This window comes from Hesperophylax consimilis, chromosome 9 (assembly GCF_061612785.1).
Source record: "Hesperophylax consimilis isolate HC1 chromosome 9, BYU_Hcon_1.0, whole genome shotgun sequence".
NCBI lineage: Eukaryota > Metazoa > Arthropoda > Insecta > Trichoptera > Limnephilidae > Hesperophylax > Hesperophylax consimilis.
This window is the reverse complement of record NC_142844.1, coordinates 4111640-4130615: the sequence shown is the minus strand read 5'-3', so window position 1 is coordinate 4130615 and position 18976 is coordinate 4111640. Positions and strand designations below refer to the sequence as shown.

The 18976-nt window shown below is 35.9% G+C and overlaps 1 protein-coding gene across 4 annotated transcripts in view; it reads right to left on the bottom strand.

The window, feature by feature from the left end:
* Window positions 1–1301: 1301 nt before the first annotated feature.
* The window catches only part of Rtnl1 (reticulon), a 35900-nt gene continuing 18225 nt past the window's right edge, over window positions 1302–18976 (bottom strand). For 2 of the 4 annotated variants that reach the window (XM_089635557.1, XM_089635559.1), the window contains 5 exons: window positions 6939–7146; window positions 4480–4581; window positions 2796–2902; window positions 1554–1659; window positions 1302–1471 (listed from right to left, as the gene is read on the bottom strand). In XM_089635557.1, coding sequence (XP_089491683.1) covers window positions 1417–1471; window positions 1554–1659; window positions 2796–2902; window positions 4480–4581; window positions 6939–7146 — 578 coding nt within the window. In that variant the 3' untranslated portion in view covers window positions 1302–1416. Of the gene's footprint in view, window positions 1472–1553; window positions 1660–2795; window positions 2903–4479; window positions 4582–6938; window positions 7147–9758; window positions 9960–18185; window positions 18279–18976 lie in introns of those variants that run through there. The other 2 variants (XM_089635560.1, XM_089635558.1) reach the window with 2 other exon arrangements.

Sequence of the window (18976 nt, the reverse complement as noted above, 5' to 3'; positions counted from 1 at the left end):
CATTTCACCTATTATAATAAAAAGTACATCGGAATGTGACTTTTGTAAATTCCTAGCTGCCTTTTTGTTTATTACGTCAGTGTACGGTGGTACTTCATTATGGTAACTGTATATCCAAGCAAGTGATAGTCATAATATATAGACGCCGCTGTTACCAGGGCTGATCCTGTGCAAGCTCAATTGGAGCAGTCAGCTCTCAGGGCCGACTTGCCAAGGAGCTGACAATACCTAACACAGTGCCTTTAAAAGTGCCAGGGAAAATTAAGAATAATCATCTTAAAGGTCGAAAGGAAAAAATCAAACTTCATCAAAGTGCAAAACCAAAAGCTACTAAACCTTGAAATAATTCTTAGCTTTTTATCATTATAATATTTTTTGGTTTCAAAATTATTTCAATCATAAAATAAGGCATAATTTTCATTATCTTCATGGTTATGTCCAAAAAATTGCATAACTTTTTATAAAAGTCATAAATATAATTAATATATAAGATAATTTATAAGCAGGGAACTATATAATGTCATAATCAGCTGGGTTACTTGGGGATAGGAACGGCGTATTGTTATTCTACTGAGGAATGGGTGTTAAATTATACAAAGGAGTTATTATAAAGCATAGTTTAAATTTATTGAAATTTCAGTGATACAAGGCAAAATTAAAATATGTACATATTTCAGTACTAAAGAGTAACAAATTAAAGTTCTGAAAGTACAGACTTCAACTCAAACTTTAAAAACATCACATAGTATTTACATCTCAGATGTGGTTTACTAACCAATAGAATAAGCATCGTTTCTCTATATCTAAATAATAAATATAACAGTAAACAAACAACGTTCCAAATTAAGTAACACATTGAGCAAGCGGGCCACCAGCCGTCAGCCACCACGCGCGCGTCAACACAAGTCCGCAGTGACATCTATACTTCAGTGGAAGAAGCTCCCAACTAACCTCTCAGGCCAGGTACCGTACCTACAGGAGGTATCACAAAACAGGCTTAAAACTTCATACATTCAAAGCATAAACACTTTAATTAAAGACTTAAAAAATTACATTAAAACATATGAAGTTTACAATAAAACTTCTTATATCTAAGTATTAGGATCGATGCCGGAGAAGCAACGACGTTGTTATGTATACGCCCGAATAATTAATAACCAAAAGGCTGAATATTTCCCAGTTGACAGGAATGTTTTGCGTATAGTACGGGCTTTATTACAGATCTCGGGGATATAATCTCTCTTAGTGGGAAACTTGTAGCTGAATGTTAGCATTCTGTTTGCAGAAATGAAAGAATGACGTGCAATAATAAACTTGTAAAAGTCGACTTTATTTATATAAATATTATACTCCAAACACGAATGGTCACAAGATATAATGGAAGATCCCGTCTACCAAGCGGGTCGTCGCTTCTCTCTACTTTTCCTTCTCGCTCTCTGTCTTCTTGCCGATGGGGATGGCCGCTCGCACCCTGAAACAGACAGACGCATAGAGGTTAGACACTGATATCATATCCAACACGAAGATAATATATCAATTCAAGAGTCACTCACTTGTTGGTGAACTCCTGGAACTTGGCGCTGACCACCTCGAGGTTGGCATCGATCTGTGACTTGTTGGTCTCGTACACCTTGGGGACGGTGAAGAAAGCCACGTATGCTGCAATGTAAGGGAAGAGAGTCAAGATTCTTTCTATACAACACCTCGAAATTTTGATAAACTACTAAGTATTAATTCTAGTTTTTTTAAACTTATTATATTTTATTTTGAGAAACATTAAAAAACAGTTAAACTATTTGAAATCTAATGTCTAGTGGGAGTATTTGATTTTGATATTTTTTGTCTAGACCCGAGGAACAGAAATAATTTGGTTAAAAAAATCCAACTCGGGCTGAATATGTATCCATATAATTTGAAAGTTACACATAATTGGCTTTATCACTTATAATTCATAACGAAGAAAAAAAACATCTGCTCTGAGGTCTTCAAGAACTGAATAATTGAGTATGCAATTAGCCAAAATCCTAACTTTCTGGAAATACTCAGAAGGCCAGCATAAATTATACTAAATCTGTCGAAGAATGCTCTTGACAAGCAGAAAAATTTTACAAGGGCACCATTTGAAGGTTTGAAACTGCAAGAATTTTTTTATCGCTTATTACTTGTTATGTAAATTATTAATCCGTATCAATTTTTATTTTCTAATCATAAGCATAAAACAATGAAACAGAATAGTCTGTTAATTTCTGCAATTGTGAAAGAAAAACAATGCTAAAACATGCATAATGTTGTCTCTCACTTACTCACAATGAAATAATGAGACGACACAAACAATGTGCTTGTTGTACATTTTTATTATCTAGAACTGGCGACTTTAACTGGGCCAGAGTTTTGGTACATATACTCAAAAGTATTGCATTGATAACATATTTTAATAATATCCATAATGACAAAACATATAATGATTAATGAGATTTAAATAAGAAATAACTGGTTTCTATGACAAATAACTTTTAAAGTACCATTTTACGTAAATGAGTCCTGTATAAAATGAAGAGCTAGAATATCTGAAAAAGTGTAGGTTTAAAAGAGCCTATTACTAATGCTGTTAAGAGTCAAAGTTGGTTTGGCGGCTTTATCTCATGGCGGCTGGTTGAGTGGAGGTGAAATTAGAGTTGATGTCTAAAGAGCCGTAAACTCCTACGCAAAGAGAGTCGCGGCTTGCAAGAAAGCTCCACCCGGCAGGCTGTTAATGATTATACTACAGACAACGATGGGAATATTAAAGTATTTACCAATGATAATAAGAGTCATTCCGTTGAACCAAGCTCCCACGTAGGTGAAGCACCACAGCATGACGCCAAACTTCAGAGAGTCGACCAAGTCTTCAACCAGAAACAGCCTGAAACATTCAAAAACATTGCTTGGGTTAGTCATTCAACATTTATTTATCAATTTTCCTTATTATGACATTTTTATGGTTCATCCAACTTCAACCAGACTGGCAGCGCCCCGTAACACGAAACAACTAAAACATTGCCATCATATTTTAATGTTGCCGTGATAATCGCAGTTTCCTCAGATTTCAAACCATTTTTATTGAAATGTAGATTTTATTCATCTTAAAAATTTCAACTATTTCCGTATCGTTTTTTGGAGATACATCTCAAACAAAATACTCCCAAAAACTATATTTAGGATGATAATAAACACAAGATTAAATAAAGGTATTTATTTACAATGCTAACTAACTCCCCACTGAATTCTTCCATCTCTGATTAATGGTTAACCGGCAAACAAGAATTTTCAATAGCTGCACTTATTGGGTGATAAAACATCCAGATGAATCGAACTTTAAAATCAGCCAAGCAGAGTTAATTTCAAAGATTTTCCAAAACCTGAGAGCATTAATCAGAGAAAGTAAACACTGCACAATTTAACAATGCTGTTATTTAATTGACTGCTTTTTAACATCCTTCGTGATGGTTTAATATAATGCATGTTATACATGGACGGCTACAGAAAAACCCGAGAGAATTCTGATATACGGGCATTTTAGCCAAAGGGTGTAAATGTTTCATCCATTTTTATGCTTTCCAATCTGTTACTTTTACGTTTTATTTTTAAGTTTCCAGCAATATTAGATATCACTGGAAGTCAGGATTTTTTTACAGTGCAAAAATTCTGGGACTTACTACAACATGTACTTCTCATTACTCACAACATTATTAATGTCGAATTTTTATAACTTAGCACTCTATCACACCCAAAAGTCACAAGCGGCTGCGGCTACTGGTTATAATGTGGATTCTTCAGTGAATATTTTTAATTTATCACTTAATACATACAAAAGGTTGTTGCTGATTGTTGTGTACAAAAATATTATTAAAATAAAGTGTACCTAATATAATTGTTCATAATTTTATAAACCATTAATAAATAAATATGGTCACGGAATAGAACTAACGGATTTTATACACGAAATGTTAAATGTAATTTTTTCAATGTTGGTACAAATTTATGTAAAAAAACTGTATATTTTTCAAAAATATATTATGTAAGCTAGTTAGAAACCATTAAACTAATCTTATACGCCTAAAATAAATTACGTAATCAGACTTGGTAATCATTGAATGTCGAAATAGAATGTGGAAAAAAAAAAAATAATTAACTAAAAATATATACAGGCTGAGAGTAGTATTTAATAAACCAAAAGAAATAAATTAATAAATTTGCATGTTAAAAATATATATTTTAACTATGAAAAAGCCAATCTAAATTATGGGACATGACTAAACGCAATGTATAAAGTTTGGCAAAAATGCCCATATGCAGTATATTTCCAGATTGTCTAGAAATTAGTATAATTTAGCGGTGTGTAATGTGTATGAATCAAATTCCTCAATAATAATTTGTCAGAAAGTTTGATCTGTATTTATGTGGATGAATTGATCTTCAAGAAGTTGATTGGTTGCTCACCTGCGGAGTTCAGCAACTGAAGCGTTCAGGTGTGCAGTTCCCCACACGGCCACCTCCTGGGCCTTCTCGGGAGACACGGTCAGGTCAGTCTCCAGAAGCTCCCTGAAACACAACGCACACTTCAGATAGTATTCATATACCTTAGCAAGCAAGCAAATAAACAACATTAGCATCGTTTAATAGACATCTATATTTGCCTTTGAATTAGAGACATTGGCATCAACAAACCATTACTGTCTGAAATTCCATATATTGTCCTCTAAAAACCCATAAATACATTATTATCTGTAAATTGGCATATCGGAGTCTACAAAGCCATACATAGTCGTCAACAAACCAACAAATTGGCGACTGTAAACTAGTTAGTTATTGGCATCTGCAAACCCATAAATCAGTGTCTAGAAACTAATACATGCGTTTGTAGACACATACACTGACATCTGCCAATCTACATGTATGTGACTGGAAACCCACATATCGAAGGACCAACACCCATTTATTGTAGCCATACACCCACAAATTGGAGGACCAATGTCGACCAATACCCATTCCGTGTAGCCATACACCCACACTCTGCAGGAGCGGACTAGACTAGTGACCCACTAACAGGAGACGCTGATTGGCAGTTAGCCACGCAGATTATCAAAGTGACAAGTAAGTATAATAGAATAGCCTTGAAATTTTTTGTGCGGTGAGACATTCAACTTTTTTCGAGACTAACTTGCGCTACGGCACATGAAACGAAATTCTGAAGGAGTGAAAGAGGTCATTAAGAAACCGGAACAATTTCAGATGAATGTAATTTTTGCACTGCAGGCTGAATAATTTCTATCTGAATTTCACCAACCAAAATCAATAACTGTAATCTTTGTCAAACTTCGGTTATTGTTTGAGAAGGTAGTTTAATATTGTGGTTTATGTGACAGCATTATCAAACCCAAACTTAACTCTGCTTGGGGCATCTTTTGACTTGTTTATTTTTGGTTTTGAAATTCCAGACAGAAAAAGCTGGAAAAATTTAACCAGATAGTTCACCATTTTTTTGGGGTTTAAGTTTTAACAGATTATTTAAATAATTGATTTACTGTTTTTAATTTTTTTAAAAGGGTGGGTGATTTCTGATATTTACCTTAGGTGGTTCACTTTTACTTTACTTTATTGATTAGTGTTTGGGTGTTTGGAAATGTCTCTTGGTTCAACAATTTGTAACGCTATGTGAGCTTTTCCCTGGTCACTTGAAGGGATGACTGTGGATATTTGGTGATGTCTTCTAATGCTGTAACTTGGCTTTTCAGGTATCTGAACCATCTTCTCACCAAAGTAGAACATAAGCACCATAGGTGAATTTATAACTTTGGATATCAGTTTATGTGACTCACTTGAAGGGATAGCCGCAGGTGTTTAGCAATGTTTTCTATTGATCCAATTCTTCCAAGGTGTTTAAATCTTCTTTCTTAAGGACGGGTTGTTTCGGAGAATTTGAACAATTCATCACATTTCAACGTTCATTTTCGGGATCTGTGAAAGTCCTATTCAAGTTCTGATATTATATCATTATAGACTAGTTGCTTGACAAAACTGAAATAAAAACAGAACTTGAAAAAATCCTTCACAGAACTTGAAAATCAACATTGAAATTTGATGAATTGTTCAAATTCTCCGAAACAACCCGTCCTAAGTATTTGAGCCTTCTCTCTGTCATTGTCACAATTGGTGAAAGAATTTTATTTTTTTTTTATTTAGGAGAAAAAACAGATACAGATATCAATTGACAAGAATATACAAAACATCAACTAGAGAATTCACCTGAATCCAAACTATTTCTCACGAATTGACTTAAACAGCAGTTTAAAACATATACAAATATTTTGACTTATAAATAGGGGAAAAATATATATATATAAGAATATTATTTTACAAATAGAGATATGAAAGAAATGCGCAATATCCTTATAAGAATTTACAAATTATTTTTGAAAAAATTTAGAGGGTAAAAAAAAAAATATATAAGTATATAAATAGATAAACAATGTTAAACAGAAATTTAAAAAAAATATATATTTAAACGAAGTGTGTCTAAGTTGTTTACTTTGAACTTTGTAGGAAAACAGTCTTCATTTTTCTACTAAAAGTAGTGCGTGTATCAAAAAATAAGTCAGAATCCTTGAGGTTTTGGTTCTGATTAAGTGATTCGCACATTCTTCTGATTGGATCCCTGACACCAGCATTTGTACGCGTCCTGCTAATGTGGAATAAGTCGTTAAGCCTTGTTACTCTGGGTGGTACTTTGAAGTTTATTAATTTCAGTAAGTCGGGACAGTCAATAACGTTGTTATAGATTTTATACAGAGTCATGAGATCAAGGTATGTTCGCCGGTTAGATAGAGTGGAGACGTTATAACTCGAGAGCATATTTAATAGTAATATTGTTATTTAGGACATCAGTTTATGTGACTCACTTGAAGGGATGTCCGTCGGAGGTTTTCTGCACGGCCTGCGCCACGTTGCGGTAGAGACGGAAGGCCACGGTGCCCACGAGGATGAGCAGCGCGAGGTAGGCCAGCACGGAGATGAGGCTGCAGCAGGCCAGCGCCAGCAACAGCACCAGGCCGCCGCCAAGCGCCGCTGCGGAGCGGGCAGGGCAGCGCCAGTATACCAGCGCCTCCACTGGACAACATAACAGAACAATATGTTATTAACACGACACAAACAACTCTGTTATTAAGTTTTGTACTGTTTAATAAGCAAAGCAAATGATATATAATTTTATACTGAGAAAATGAATAGCAACTGCAAAAAGGAGGAATGGTTTTGATTTATAAATAAGTAAGTTTTTTTTTTCCATATAATCATAACACTAATTTATCTTTTGTAGATAAAATGCGAAAAAAACATATTATAGAATGCCAATTTTGCAGTTATTAAATTAGTGCAGTGTGGCAATAGCATACTACTTGCGGATGATTATTGTACGCCAGTGCATAATACTGACGTACCCTACATACAAAGTTCCGTATCGTGAATGTTTCTTTTTACAAAAGTAAACAGTATATTATTTTCATAGTCATGTCATAAATTATCAGAACAATTATAGTCAATAAAATTAATGGCAAAAGGGTAAAGCAAGTATTTACAAAATTTCATGAGTTTCGAAAAATTCCTTCCTTATAAACTAATATAATTAAGGAAAAACATATATACGTTATTTACAAGTACCTGTCCAAGGAATGTAACTCACATTAACAAAATTTTACATGAGCGCATTAAAAAAATTTATCATGCTACTTATTGTCATTAACGGTAAATGTAACGTGTGTTCCTATGGCGTTAATTTAATTATTTTATGAAAATACACTTTTTGCAAGTTATGCAAATATTAATACGAATCATTTGTTTGCACCCATACATACCCAATATGAACATGAATAAATAGAATACAACAACAAAACAAAACAACAAAAATGAATAAATAGTTTTGTCTATATCTCGTATAAAAAAGCAATTCTTTCAATAAAGGCCTACAAATACAATATTGTATCGGTGATTCTATCCAATATTGTATTTGTAAGTCTTTCTTGAAAAAATTAAGTTCTTGTACGGACGAAACTATTTATTCATATTCATATTGCGTACGTACAGGCGCAAACAAATAATTTGTCTTAATATTTTAAAGCTAACTTGCAAAAAATGTATTTTAATAAAACAATTAAATTAACGCCATCTATGAACGCGTTAGATTGTAACGCATGTTACATTTACTGTTAATTACAATAAATAGCATGATAATTTTTTTTGATACGCTCATGTAAAATTTTGTTAATGTGAGTTATATTCTTTAGACAGGTACTTGTAAATAAATCAATAGAATAAATGTCGACTACCATGCGAGGCTTTCCAAAAAGGTTATCTTCACTGGGGTAAAAATACATTATGGGGTTTAAATCGAATTCATAACTCCCAGGAGGTCATAAGGTAATAAAGGAGGGGTTGTGATGTGGGTAAAGCCGGAATATACAATGTCTAGTCACTTCAAAGTAGAATTACTTAGGTACCTACTCAAACAATATTTTCAAATGAGGAAAAAAATCAATGGTTTAAACTTCTATAAAAATAAGTATCCCGATTGGCAATACATTTTTTGGCAAAAAAAAAAATTAAATAGAGATCAAAAATAAATAATAATTATAAAACAAGATTTGAAGTTTTGTCAGTAAGGATAATATTATAATGTCTTAACCTCAAAATGTAGCATGCCGAATGCAAGATAAATTATTTTAGTTCGACATAAACATTAACTTATAGTTTTAAAAAATCTCATTCGAAAATCCATCTAGTTCCTGATCTGAAAATAGTGTACGTAATACGGAACATCATCAAAATAAATTATGTATAAAAATTAATAATATAACATGTGCATGTATGCATGTTAGAGAGAATCGAGCCTGCAACGTATGGACAAAAATCACGTGTGACGGAGAAATAATTAAATGAAGGAAAAAAAATGTTATCAGGAGCACAGCAAAGGATAAGGTGAAGTGAGGTCAGACTGAGGTGGAGGGTGATGTGGCAGTTGACAGCTTGGAATATGTCAAAGGGGAGGGGTGAGGGAAACGTTGGTTAATTATCGAGTTAGTATTATTATCATTTCGCTCAAATTGAACCCGAATGCAATACGAACATCCAAACTAGTTATCAAAAAAGAATGTTGCTCCAAAATGATAAAAAGAAAGCTGAAAACGTGTATTTTTATCTGGTGACGTTACCTCGCAGCACTCATCACTAAATTAATTAATTCATTTACTTTCTGTTCTCGTTTTTCACTCGCATTTTATCGATCTGGATTAAAACAGTATGAATGGGATATTATTCCAAGGAAAGATAACAGAAACTCACGTGCGCGAAAGTAAATCAATTGCACATAACAATAATGTAATATTTAATTCAATTCAACTGAATTAAAGATACGCGGACAAGACATGCACACGATGTTATTAAATCATATCATTACGCAGGTTTAAAAAATAATAATGAAAGAAACACTCTACCGTTTGAATGGGATATTTATATTACGGAACCGTGCTATTGAAATGTTAAAAAGTTGAGGGGAATGCATTTCTTTGAGCGTGTTATTTTTGTCTGAACTCTTGTATTTACTTCCGAACATACGGTGACCTTTACAAACAAACACACACACGTCTTGACACGCGTGGACGCGTGGCGCGCGTGGAGCGTGGCACGGGGGCCCGGGCTCCGGGGGCCAGAAGGGCGGCGCTACACACCTGGGCCTCTGGGCGGCAGCTCCGTGGCGGAGGCGGGACGCTTGAAGTCACGGCGGACCATGGTTGCGGTAGCGGGTTACGAGGAGTGAGGACGTGGAGCGACTGAGGAGGGCGGCGGCCAACTGAAGCGAGTAAGCGAGGGACTGAGTCTGACTGAGACTGAAACGAAGCGAGAAGTCCCTCTCCCGTTATCTCGGCCAGCGCGGCTTGCCACGGAACACAACACCGACACCGGCCACAACAGCACGGCGAGGCGGCAGACACGGGTCGGGTCGTCGGGTGGGAGGTGCCATACCGCGGCCAGGTTATACCTACCAGGTATACCTTTCCAGGCCTGTAGTAGCTCCGTCGCGGACCCGTTCTCTACTCACGTGCTTCCCCCCAAAGGACTACAGACCCATCGGCAATCAGGATGTGACTACAATATTAATCTAGCTTTTCCATTGGGACGAGTGGGCTCACAATCACGAGTCACAGGAATAATGGTAAAAATAATGTTATCTTCAATTAACCGCAATATTCAAATGAGTTCATTTCAGAACTTCGTATTGTGACGCGGTCAAATTTACTTAAGTCAGCGATATGCCAAAGGAAAATTACCTACTCGATAATAAATAATACTGTTTAAAATAGTATTATGAATATTATGCTACAATGAATGGCACACCGATTCGTAGATAGGACAAACAGTACGGTTCTTATTAGAACGTCCACACATTGTATGCAAACCATTACAGTAAATAGGTATCGCAGGGCCGGACCTATGCGGCCGCAACTGGAGCACTCCGCTCCGGGCGCCGCACACTTGATAATTTAAGGATCTAGCTCAACATTATTATGAAATCGAATGTTTTTTTTTCAGGATTTTATTTAAAAATAATGGATTACTTAAATGTCGATCTTTTAGAATTTCAAAAATGAAAAGAATTCTAGCTGTGCGTCATATTATGGCGACGTTGCAAATAATCCTAGAGTAATTTAAAAAAATAAATTATTAAAAATTTTCTGTGGTCTTGATTTTAATTTACAAAATACCAATTTGGGTTGGTACACAAATTAAAATTTCGACACAAAACACGCTTATCATAAAATGTTTTTTTTTGTTTTACTTAATATTTTATTATATTTACACAGTAGATAAGGCAAGATTATTTTTTCTTATAATTATCGTTAACACACAAAAAAATGTCAAAGTTGTCTCTAAAATCATGAAAAATTAAATTCTTTAATAACCTATATTTCATAATTTAAAATACAAACCAATAAAGTAGTAAATATCAGTACGAGATATTTGCTATATCTTTTGATTAAAAAATATTATTCAGTTTGATCGAGTATTTTGACCTCAAATCCAAAAATTAAGTTTTGAATTAAAAAATGACGGAAACAGGTAGAATCACGAAATATTTTTTAAAAACAATTTTGTCATATAATAATCATTTATATTGTCCCAAAAACATACAAAAAGTTATTAAGTTATATTTTGATTTTTCTCATATGTTTAAGCAAGCGTTACCAACGTATTGCCCCGAAAATATTTTGTTTACGACTTGATTACAAAACATCGACTTTTCTCTACTTTCTATAAATGTAATTCGCATGTATTGTATACAGGGTGTATCGGCAAGTACCCGACAAACTTTAACCAGCTATTCCTCAGCACATTTGGAGTAAAATATGTAATGGGCGCTTTGCTGTCCGGTAACATTTTTTTTCCATTAAAAACAAAAAATAAATAAAAAATCCACACTCCGTCACTGTCATTTGAATTGTTTTTCGTGTTCAACAGCTGTTATTAGCAAGTGTGTCAAAAAGTGTCCTCGCTCTTTCGTACACACTAAATAATAATAGTTAAAAATGAGACGAATGGTGCCGTGCCATTTCGTTGTGATTGTAAAAGCGCGCCAACGTAGGTACGTACGTACATTATTTAACGAACCTCGAACAAAATATTGCCAGACGGGTTTTCAAACTTTGACAAAGGATAAAACATTGGTGACATGTGGTGAAAATATGAGTAATACAATTTTTATTAAAAAAAATGTTACCGGACAGCAAAGTGCCCATAACATTTTTTACTCCAAATGTTCTAAGAAATAGCTGGTTAAAGTTTGTCGGGTACGTGCCGATACACCCTGTATATAAACCTTCCGGAAGAAAATCTCTAAATGATAGTGAAAACCCTATCAAAATCCGTTGTGTAGTTTAGAAGAACTAAGCGCATAAACAGACAGACGAGGATAGCGACTTTATTTTACACTATTTAGAGATTAAAGATTACAGTAATCACCAATCTGGGCGTCTACTGGTTTGACTTATCTCGCCCGTTAGGGCGCAATTTTTTTTGCTTATTACTAATTGCGCCGTTTGGCTCAGGACCGGCCCTGGGTATCTAGTTTTGAATATAGAACGTTAATAATGAATGAGTATTCAAAATAAATAGAAATATCTACTCACGTATAGGTTATAAATGATTGGAACTAAGCTGTACACCACATATTTTTATCGTGTTGCCAAACTTCCGCAGGGACCGTGGGCCTGTATCAAATAATAATATCTAATACTATTTGAGGGCCCAAAATAATTGCTTCAACCACGAGGAAGATAACTAATTTATTATTCAATAAAATAAAATACTTTTTGTTTTAAAACCACGAGTTTTCAATAATTTTTGTAATACTGTAATAATTTGTACCCTGAAGATGCTTGAGTAAAGCGAAACCGGTCGGTTATAAAAATTATTAAAAACTCGTGGTTTTAAAACAAAAAGTATTTTATTTTATTTTATTAAATATGTCAAACCACAAAGTGATTGCTTTCTACAATAATTTATTATTCGGTAAGTCATTTTTATATTAGTGCAATTTAGATAATAATATACAGGTTGTTAAAACTGAGTAACAGGTAAATCACTTGCATGTTAAAAATAATTTTAATCTATGACCAAATATCAACCGCGTTTAAAAAATGATTAGGTTTATTGTTATACAAATTAAGATTAAAATTACATAAGACTTCTAGAAATTTTAATACTAGAGAAGGAGCAAGGATGCGTATATAAACACGCGAGCCGAGAAGAACCAAGACTAGGAAAGGAACGAAGCAACCGCTAATGGCACGAAACGCCGCTTGCGGTTCCTTTCCCACAATTCGTGGCTCGTATCGCGCGTTTTTTTTTCAAACTAATTTGCCAACCACATTTTGGAATCAAATATGTTTTTGATATAAATAAAGGATTACAATTAGACAACATTAACTAAACGGGTTTACAATAAGACAACTTTAACTAAACGGGTTTACAAGTAGACAACTTTAACTAAACGCGTTTACAATTAGACAACTACTAAACGGGTTTACAATTAGACAACTTTAACTAAACGGGTTTACAATTAGACAACTTTAACAAAACGGGTTTACAATTAGACAACTTTAACTAAACGGGTTTACAATTAGACAACTTTGAAAACAACTTTAGGAAAGTGTATCAATTATTTTCACTTTGCCTGCATTCATAACATTTTTTTGTTTTGTTGTTCAGAGTTACTTCCGAGTTAGTCCTTGATTCTGTTGTGTTAATTTATATAAGTTTTAGTTATATAAATACCATAATGATGTACTTATTTTAATTATTCCATATATTTATTTTTTATAATAATAACGAATAAATCACCGATCATTGGAATATTATTTTATTTATATGTACTTATTTGTTCCTTTTTTATTTGACATACTTAATATTAAAATACTTAATATTTTCGCACTTCGTTATGATATGTATATTATCAAGGCAAATGCAGATGCATGAACCCGTTGTTCCGAAATATTAGGAATTTACTAAAAAAATATAAGGAAACGGCCTGGAATCCCGTTTTTAACCGGATTACGACATTCAAATCAGCAATACTAATTTTTCTCCGTGTAGCAAGTAGTCCACCCGGAAAATTGAAACCTCCGAATAGAAATAACATCATTTATATTTCCCGTCGTTCTTCCGTAAAACGAAATAGTGTCTCGGAGGATTCCGGTCGGATTCAACATTGTTATCGGAGTGTTGATAAATATATACGAGGATTCCGGTTGGATTCAACTTTGTTATCAAAGTGTTGATAATACATCGCGACGGCCTCTGTGGTCGCGGTGTAAGGTTCCTCGATTAGCAAGCCGAAGGTCGTGAGTTCAAATCCCGGCGTGCGCGACTAAATTTTATTTGATTAATTTGTGTTAATTCACAATTTATTCATTAAAAATAATTTAGTATATTTGAGTGGAAGATACTCTCAGTATCGCCCTGATGAAAGACCACCATTCAGAATTGAAACGTTGCTGGAAATGGCTTTAGCCGTGTTCGGTGATTAAATCTGAATAGCCAAGTACTTCCCCACCTTCCTCTTCCCCATCTCCTTACTCTCCCCACTACATTCAGCCTCAGAATATACCCCAATTTGACATTGGCCCCAGACGGTTGGGACTCATGTGCAGTATTCACAAAATTTAAAAAAATCAATGATTGTATGATTAGGCGTCCAACACCGATCAAATTGTCTGGAAAAGGATAACTTCTGTAAAACCAAAACTAATTTATTAATATTGAGAAAGTATAGATAGGTACCTACCCGGCATTGCGAAATCGATAAAAACAATAAATTTAAAAAAAAATAGCATGGCTATTGACTTGGAGGAATAATGTTATTACCACGGGATATTTTGAATTCTTGATTCATGGCAAATCAGTTCCAATTTTTGAAAATAAGATTAAAATATTATATTATGATTGATTGTCGAAGAGACAGGTTAGATGAGTGTTTTAGGGCCAGCTGTGAAAAAAATGATGTCTAAAGATCTGGCAGCATGGTACAAATGTAACGTGGCTTCTGTGTGCCTTCATGTGCCTGGAGTACCTACCAGAATTACGAAACAAAACTGTGTATACATGCAAGAACTACAAACTTAAGTCCATAATTCCCGATTTTAACCTCAACTCTTCAAACAAAACATTCATACTAGATTTAGAAGGGAGTACTGGAGATGTCGTGTATAACATGAAACCAAATTATTAATCTTTGGGCGCAAAATACCGCTAAAAGGGTACTTAATAAATTAAATCGAATCTTAACTCAAAACTCTAATCGAGTATACACTATACACCCATCGTAAGATTATGTAGATCTCAAATACGGAGATGGGCTGACCAGAGTGACCAGTGACCACGTGGAAAGAAAGCCAAATGACGATACATTGAAAGTCATGGCCAAGATGATTGTTGAAGTACTCATACGCAGCTAGGGTTGCCTACTCAGCTTCTTTAGAGCTAGATTTGGCTCTAAATTAAGGCCGTCAGCTCCAAAAAAGTGGTTTAGCTTCTTAGCTCTTTCTTCATATAATCTAGATCTTTTTTGTCAACACAAAATAAGAGAGAAACATATTTTTGGGGAAAAGACACAAAATGTAGGGAATTATTTTCTTAGCCACCCGTCCTTAAATTATTATTAGTGGGAGTATTTTTTTCTCGTGCAAGAAAAAAATTGTGGGGAATCATCCTAAACTTTGTAGAGGAGGATAAATCCAACTTGGGATTTAGCCCTAAAATAATGACGATGACCTAACCCTACTTTCAAAGGGTTATGTTATCGCTTCTTCTTAATCTTCTACATTCTACTTCATTTTAATACATTCGTACTTGAAATGTAGAGTTAAAATAAAACTGATTTTATTAAATCTGTCATTTTTATAATATTGTGTAAACAAAACCTAGCTAACAACCACTCTGTAAATTGCCATCTCAACACAGGCGTTTCACACATAGTGAGATGGGAAATACGCCATTACTATAATTAAATGTAACATTAAAATAATGAAATAAAAAAATAAAAAAAACTTTAAAAAATATGTCCGTTTCGGTCTATTTTATATGGAGGTTTTATTCTCAGATCATAGAATAATCTGATCTGTGGTTTAAATCAATTAACCAACTAACCATCACTCCCTTTCCCCGCAAGGGTAGACAGAGGGCGGACCGCCAAACAACTTTGTCTTGGCAAGCACTTCTTGCCTTTATTACATTTATACATCGTATCATACTCTTCTAATATTCCGACTCTTGACATGGCCCGACTCTAGTATCTGATTCACTTGATCGTGTCATGTCTTCCTCGGGCGTCCCCTATTCTACCATTCTCACATTCGCGTCTTATGTATATTCTCATACGCTCTGCATGCCCAAACAATCCAAGCGTCACTGTCTTAATCTTACTCATTACGCTCGCATCATTCTTGCATTTTTTGCGAACCTCCACATTTTTTCTGGTTTTGATAGGAAATTTAAATATTATTATTTAGTTATGCCCTGTTCATTGGGAGTAAAAAAAGCACCCGGCGTCAATTTTTTTAAAACCAAATGACAACTTTTAAATGTGTCGCCATTATTGCCGCGGCGAGAAAATAACTCATAACCCGTGGGTGTCTTTTAATCCTATTTGATGCGGGATTACTTACACAATAAAATCGATATGATATTAATTTCATTTATTAGGTTTCCTACTGTTACGATATCATTCCGCCAGTTGAACACTAACAGGAACAACCTGTGTCTCACAGATGTGAGTAAAAACATCCAAGAACTGTACAACAAACAAACGAGTGAAGCTACTGAAAGGAGACTATAAAAAATTGTTTACATTGTCAATAAGCACGTACATAATAATATGCTAGGATAGAGACGTAGATCATCCGTTGGATACGGCCAAATTCTAATTAGAATCGGATTGACAGGCGACCATAATAAATAGTCTACCATTCACTAGTTGTTCTTAACATTTCAATTCCCAAGATGTTCAACGAACTTCCGCGTGCTGATTCTGTCTGGCGAAAATGCAATGCATTAATCAGGCGATAAAAATATGAAGGTAATTAAAATTTCCACGGTAAATTTACGTAGCGTGTGGAACTTTTTAATTATTATCTATAAAATCGCATCGGTCTTTGAAAGGCTTAGTGAATTCTTAATCTAAGAACTAAACGATAAATTAAATGTAGACATTATAAACTAATTCCATGTCGCAAACCTCCGCTTCCTCGCCATCTAATCTACTATTTGTGCCACTTCTGACACACCACCTTCGCTTCCTTCCCATCTAATCTAATATTCGTGACACTTCTGTCACACACCTTCGCTTCCTTGCCATCTAATCTAATATTGGTCCCACTTCTGAAATGACCTGGCTTAAGATAAGCTTAATAATAATTATCGTATTTCTGAAATAAATGCTTTTTGAAAGGCAACTGCAAAATGGGCTAGGAAAAAGACGAGGAGAATAACGACGGTGATTACATAGAACGGTCTAAAATCCCAGAGATTCCGGCTAAATTGGGTATGTACCTACCTAATAACCGAGTGTTAATTGGACAAGAACCTAGCCGAAGAGTTAACTCAATTGCTTGGCGACTAAATTGTTCAGCATACAATACGTGCCTACATACGTGAAATGAGAATGTCCAATGACAGATTATAGCTCAGTGTGGTCGGGTCGTCGTTCAAAGTTTAAAGAGGTTGACAATAATATAAGATCAGCCATGACATTCATCAGTGTCAGTAAAATGGGGGTGTTTCTAAAAGAATAGTTCTAAATATAGCCAAAAGAGTGCCGGTTTGTGACATCAAAAGTCCCCCCCGAGCTATATATTAGGAATGATTGTCAAGCGGTCACTAATACCAGGATACGCCGCCATGACCTAGCACCCGACAGATCGACACGAAAATGGCAGACAAAATCGATCAATTATTATTTCTTTAAGGCTGGGAGGATTATCATTAGGACGGTATGTAACCTTGTCACTGGCGGGGGGAGGGAGTCGAAGGGCGGCCCAAAGGGGTGTTTGGTAGCGCCGGTCGGTGCGACCGCCGCGAGGAATTTTCCCTGGGGCCAACGATGGGACATCAATCTAGCGAGTGTTCAACCTAACTACCTAACTAACTTCTGCTTGCCAAGACCGATCGTTTTGTAATCTAGCTTAGTCATGTTTTGGCAGTGCTTTATGTTCTATCAATTAATGCGAGTATACGAGTGATTAACATCACCCTCCGACCTAATGCACGGCGACACGGATTACCCTCGGCATAGACGAACAGTCACGAAGACCCTACCTGGACCCGAAGGAAAAGTCGATAGATATCGGCGTATCTATTAATTGCCGGCCTCGCTCTTCAGACTGACCAACACTGAGAACTATTGTTGTACAGACGCTTTTAGTCGTTCCCCGCGAGATCGGGACTTGAATCTCGAAACTCCGAGCACTAAATTCACAGGAAAGAACGGTTGCCGAAAGGATAACAGATGTTGTAGGAGGAACTGGGGTCACACGAGGATCTGACAGGACACACCGGACGGGGGGCACTCTGGAGCGGGGCTCCGGGGGACGCACTCCACTCACCTTCGGGCCGCGTAAAGGAGAACGACAGGTCTATTAGGTCCATACTGCGGGCCGGGGGAGCCGTGACTGCCGCCCGGGCCGCCCGCTTATAGCTGGCAGCCCCGCGGCCCCACGGCCATCGTCAGTCGTCGGGGCACTTCACCGCAGGGGGCGCGTTCTCCCCGCTGGTCCGCGGGCGTCGCTCCGCCCCGCCGACTCGGGGCCGGCGCCGATTCTCCCCGCCCGAGACGTCACATGGTGACGCCGACGCCGCGCCGTACGCGTTCAGGAACGATTGCAGGTACCTACGTACTTTTTTATTATTTTATTATTACGTAGACTTTGAAGTGCGGTTATCTTTAGTCACATAGTGCGAGGCAACTCGACGGCGGGGTTTAGCCAGCGGGCGAGAAGCGCTTTGGAAAGAGGGTTTCTTTGAAAAAAGATCACAAGAAAGTCTTGCTGAATAATTTGAACAAACTGACGTCGATGGTGACGAGGTGCGGAAAATCTCAGACGCTGAATGACCCGAAATAAAAATAATAAGCACAGAGTTGAGTGGAATGTCCCCGATATTGCAAAGGGAGGATTCCAGAATATCGAAGATCTCGCATTTAGGTAAATATTTGTTTTATTAATTTTCATTACCATACATACTTCCACGTTCCACGCCATCAGGAGTTATATTTCTGTTTCGAGTACTTACCTATAAAAGAGCACTCAGAGATCTAATCGGTATTCTTATGTCTGAAGATAATAATATTGAAGTATAATATGAAATAATTTGCTTTATGATAAGAAGTTATGCAATT